The 4,364-nt window shown below is 47.1% G+C and overlaps 1 protein-coding gene across 1 annotated transcript; it reads right to left on the reverse strand.

Moving 5' to 3' along the window:
* Positions 1–451: 451 nt before the first annotated feature.
* Positions 452–2,702, reverse strand: LOC147441120 (L-gulonolactone oxidase 5-like). Its single transcript, XM_086482840.1, has 2 exons — positions 1,679–2,702; positions 452–1,538 (listed from the first exon to the last, which is right to left on the reverse strand). Exons 1-2 carry the CDS (start codon positions 2,583–2,585, stop codon positions 592–594), a joined length of 1,854 nt encoding a protein of 617 aa, XP_086338966.1. The 5' UTR covers positions 2,586–2,702; the 3' UTR covers positions 452–591.
* Positions 2,703–4,364: the final 1,662 nt, after the last annotated feature.

Genomic DNA, 4,364 nt, shown 5'->3' on the forward strand with positions numbered 1-4,364 from the left:
TGAGCCGCACGTACTCCAAGGGAAACTAGTGGCAAAAGCATCTGCCCTAAGAGCTTAGGTGCAATTGAAGTTTCGGTCGTTTCTCTCGTGTATTTTTAGTGTGCGAGGAAAACGGCCTAGAGTACCCATCCCCGACTCCTAAAACAAAAATGAATGAGAGAGAGAGAGAGAGAGAGAGAGAGAGAGAGAGAGAGAGAAGAAGAAGAAGAGAATTTTAATGTCTTTGGAAACTATCCCAAAAGACCTTAAAGATCCATCCAACGAGGAGAGTTGAACTCAAGACCTGTTATTCAAGAGGGAAATGGCATAACCTGTCCTGGGACACGCCGACCCCCAATAAGAGAACAGTTCTGCTCTAGATTTAAAACATCGTCCCTTGAGTGCTGGAGTGGTTAGCTTCTAACACAACACATTGGGATGATCACAATTATGTTGAATGAGGTACTGAACAAGCTTTTCAAAATTTGTTATGCATGGCAGAGGGACAATGATCATGTCATTGCACATCTAGCTTTTACATACACAGCTACTTTGATGCCTTGTTTTGAGCTACCAAAAACTTTGAATGTGGATAGCAACACATAAAAGAGCTTAACTTGAGGACTCCAGCTTTTCATATCGGCAAACTCTTGCATCCTTGTATGCAAGCCCTGGCCGACAAAAGTAGCCCCTTGCAGGATGACAATGCGAGTCCTCTTTGCAAACACACAGGCCTTCCAGAGCACAATGGTCTTGAAAAGTTTGTACATCTCGTGGCAAAGAAGATTTGATGCCGAGAATCGCATCGGTCCACTCATTGGAAAACAAGCTAAATGGATCGAACCTTCGGCGGACATCAAGGAACTTTGCCATGTCAACAGTGCGCGTGTGCATATTTCCAAATGCCAAATTACGGTTTTTACCCCAATGTGGCTTTCCTCCATACTTATTCACCAGTATCTGTTCAATCTCCTCAAAGAGATTTTGATGCAACCTGGGAGTAAAGGGATCTCTAGCTCTATAGTAAATAAGTTCAAACATGATGGACTCAGTAGACACTGCTAAGTAGGCTTCGGAGGCGGCGAGGAAGCGAATCCAAATGCCTCCGATGTATGCTAAACTGCACATTGGCTCAGGGTTGAGGTCTCTGAGCCTCTTGATTTCTGCAATGGCATCCGCAGCGCGGGAAATCGGGATTGAAATAGCGGTGTCAAAGTAGAAGAAACCATTAATAGTAGGGTTCCATAGGCAAGTCTCAAGCTTATCGGTTTGTGGGGGTGAATGTACAACTTGATCGACAAAGTCATTTTCTGTGTCTGTCTGATGCTCATGAGAAGGGTTAAAGTCTATCCTGGTCGGTGTGACTATCGGAGGCAGCTCCTCTTCCTTTTCGCAACCCCCTGAAGTTTGCATTTTGTGATTGAGGCCGACCACTGGGTATCCGGTAAAAGTGTTGCCCATGTTCACAAGCCCATCTCCTGAACTCTGCCTGAACTTCATTATCTTTGTCTCCTCTTGGCATAGTTCGCCCAAACTCCGGCTTTCCTCTGCTGCTTCCACTGCACAACAAATGCTCTATTTAATCATTGTGTGTGTGGGTGTGGGTGTGGGTGTGGGTGTGGGTGTGGGTGTGTGAGAGTGAGTTTATAAGGGGGGTTGTGGGAGAGAGAGAGAGAGAGAGAGAGAGAGGAGCACTTACGGCCGTGGCGCATGCTCTCAATAAAATCCACTCCCAGTCTATCAAGTATGGCCATGTTGTACGCTCCGTCTCCAACTGCACCTGCATCCATCCTATCGCTCACTTTGAACAGGGCCTTGCCAGAGAAAGGGTACCAACAGATTTCGCCAAATTCATGCCCTTTGGCAAAATCTACAATGCCATCACCATCCAGCTGGGTGTCCTCTCTGATTTCAAGACTTGCAGACCTCTTAAACATGGGCTCCAACTGGAATGTCACTTGCGAGATCGCACCCAACACGCCCAGCGAAAGCCTTGCAGCATTCAAATCCGCATCCTGCTCCCTCAGATCGATGATCTTAGCAAAGCCCTCCTCCTCATCTGCTGGTACAATGAGCCTCATGCCCACCACATAGTCATGAGGGGAACCGCCACGATGCCACATGCCACTTCCATGGGCGCCAGTGCTAATCATGCCGGCAATAGAGACTCCATGCCAGACAGGGGAGTGAGGCAGGGTAAGCCCAAATTCGGCGAGCCTTACGATGAGATCTCGAAGCTGGACGCCAGCATGGGCAGTGACTGTGAGAGAGGAGAGGTTGACATGGATGAGGGAGTTGAGGTGTTGGGTGCTGATGATGAGGCCGTCGTCACCACCAGGGCAGACAAGCTTGCTGTAAGAGTGGGAGCTGCCTACCACTTTCACTTTGGAGCCAGTGCGGGAGGCAAGGGCGACGACTTGGAAAAGCTCACCTTCTGAGGTGGGGTAGAGCGCTTGAGCGGCTTTGCAGGGCTTTCTATCCGCCCATATGCGCTGATAGTTTTCCACGGTGCAGCCGGAGCCATTGCACTGGATTGTAGGCGGAAGAGGAAGGTATGCAGCAGAGGCAGCATGCCCTAGAATCACTAACCACAGTAAGCAGTACATGTATGTATCCCGTGTGTCTGTGTGTGTGTGTGTGTGTGTGTGTGTGTGTGAGAGAGAGAGAGAGAGATTTACCTGCTCGCCCGCTTCGGCAAATTTAGATGTAGTAGTAGACAGGTAGATGGTTTCCTCTTACAGCGAGAGCCGTGAGCTTCCTTCTTTCCTTTGACGAGCGATGGTGCGTCGGTGCTGCGTCGCCATTGACCAGTCCAGAGAGGAACTTATTGATGTCCATTTCACAACATTTTTTTAAATTTTTTTTCTTTTCTTTTTTGCAAAACTCACAATTGTGAGTGAATTATATTAATCAACCCAAAAAATGACAAGGTTTTGTCATGCTCGTGTTGAGCCATGACATCATCCAGGGACAGTAAATACATCAGCTATGGGGGCAGCCATCCCAACCAACTGGCCCCCTTATCTTTGATACATAAGGTCCATTATCATGTTCTTTTGAAATCTTTTAATTACGGATAGCCAAGATTTTCCCCCATCCTAGGCATACCCTCTCCTGACAACAAGGCACAAGTAGTCCTAGACCAATCCTCCGAGCGTTGCTTGCGTCCAAGCGTCCAAATTAGCACTTTGCTTTCTTGTAAAATTTATGTGAAGCTTGCCACCTCAAGACCTCCTTCAAACACACGACGGTTCCTTGTCTGCCATACATTATGCAAGAAGAAGTACTTGACGATTTGAGTGCTGATGAGGATGGCAGGGCCACCTAAATTCTTCCCTCCAAGGAATAGATCAATCTTGTAAAAACCAATTTTCCATGTTCTTTGGACCCACTTGCATATTTTCCACTAGTACGGAAGGCGGCCTCTCTCTCTTTCTCTCTCCCTCCTTATCCCGTGAAGAGGTGGCCAGAATGGGCTCATCGAGTCAATTTCTACATGCCTCGCTCCTAATAGGTGAGCCTCATGTGATGGCCTGATGGCCTCATCAACTCGCAAAAGCTCCCATCAACCATGATCTCTGCGTTCGCACAACATGGGCAAGGAAACGACTCCGTTCACCTCTTCATTCAAATGCAGAAAGAGGGAATTGTCATTGAACATTGAACGGTTTGGGCTTGTTCTGGATGCCATGATTAGAAGTGCACTTATCAAGATGTATAGCAAGTGTGGCAGCTTGTATCACTTGTCAACGATGTGATTTTATGGAACTCCACTGTAGTAAGAGAGCGCGCTTGGGTGGGCACATTAGAGGCACCACAGTAGTAAGAGAGCGCGCTTGGGTGCTGCGAAGCTTGCTCATATGATTGTCAAGTCTCTGCTCTAACGAAGTCACTGATCTCCCTTTGTGGACGTCTCTCATTGTTCAAGAGACTCTCCCTTGTGTCTGCGCAGCTCTCTCATGACTCTAGCAAATGGTCTAAAGCCGTCTATGAATCGACAGGGGAAGCGGCCTCGTATCTCAAAACTAAAGAAAGAAAGAGAGAGAGAATTTTAAACGTTACTGAGAAAAATCAAAGGGACCTATCTGCCTTTGTGTGTGTGTGTGTGTGTGTGTGTGTGTGTGTGTGTGTGTGTGTGTGTGTGTGTGTGTGTGTGTGTGTGTGTGTGTGTGTGTGTGTGTGTGTGTGTGTGTGTGTGTGTGTGTGTGTGTGTGTGTGTGTGTGTGTGTGTGTGTGTGTGTGTGTGTGTGAGAGAGAGAGAGAGAGAGAGAGACAGAATGAAATGAAATGTTATATTAAACGTCTTCAAAAGGCCAAAATGACCTATGAGAGCAAACTAATGCAATCTTTTTATACAATGTCTGGGTACAAAATAAAATGCAATA

The sequence above is a fragment of the Adiantum capillus-veneris genome, chromosome 15, assembly GCF_014529385.1.
Source record: "Adiantum capillus-veneris isolate H3 chromosome 15, ASM1452938v2, whole genome shotgun sequence".
Lineage (NCBI taxonomy): Eukaryota > Viridiplantae > Streptophyta > Polypodiopsida > Polypodiales > Pteridaceae > Adiantum > Adiantum capillus-veneris.

Coding starts and splice junctions, on each gene's coding strand:
- LOC147441120 (XM_086482840.1), bottom strand. CDS start 2,585: ATGTACTGCTTACTGTGGTTAGTGATTCTAGGGCATGCTGCCTCTGCT. Junction 1,539..1,678: donor TGAGAGCATGCGCCACGGCC/GTAAGTGCTCCT, acceptor TTTGTTGTGCAG/TGGAAGCAGCAGAGGAAAGC.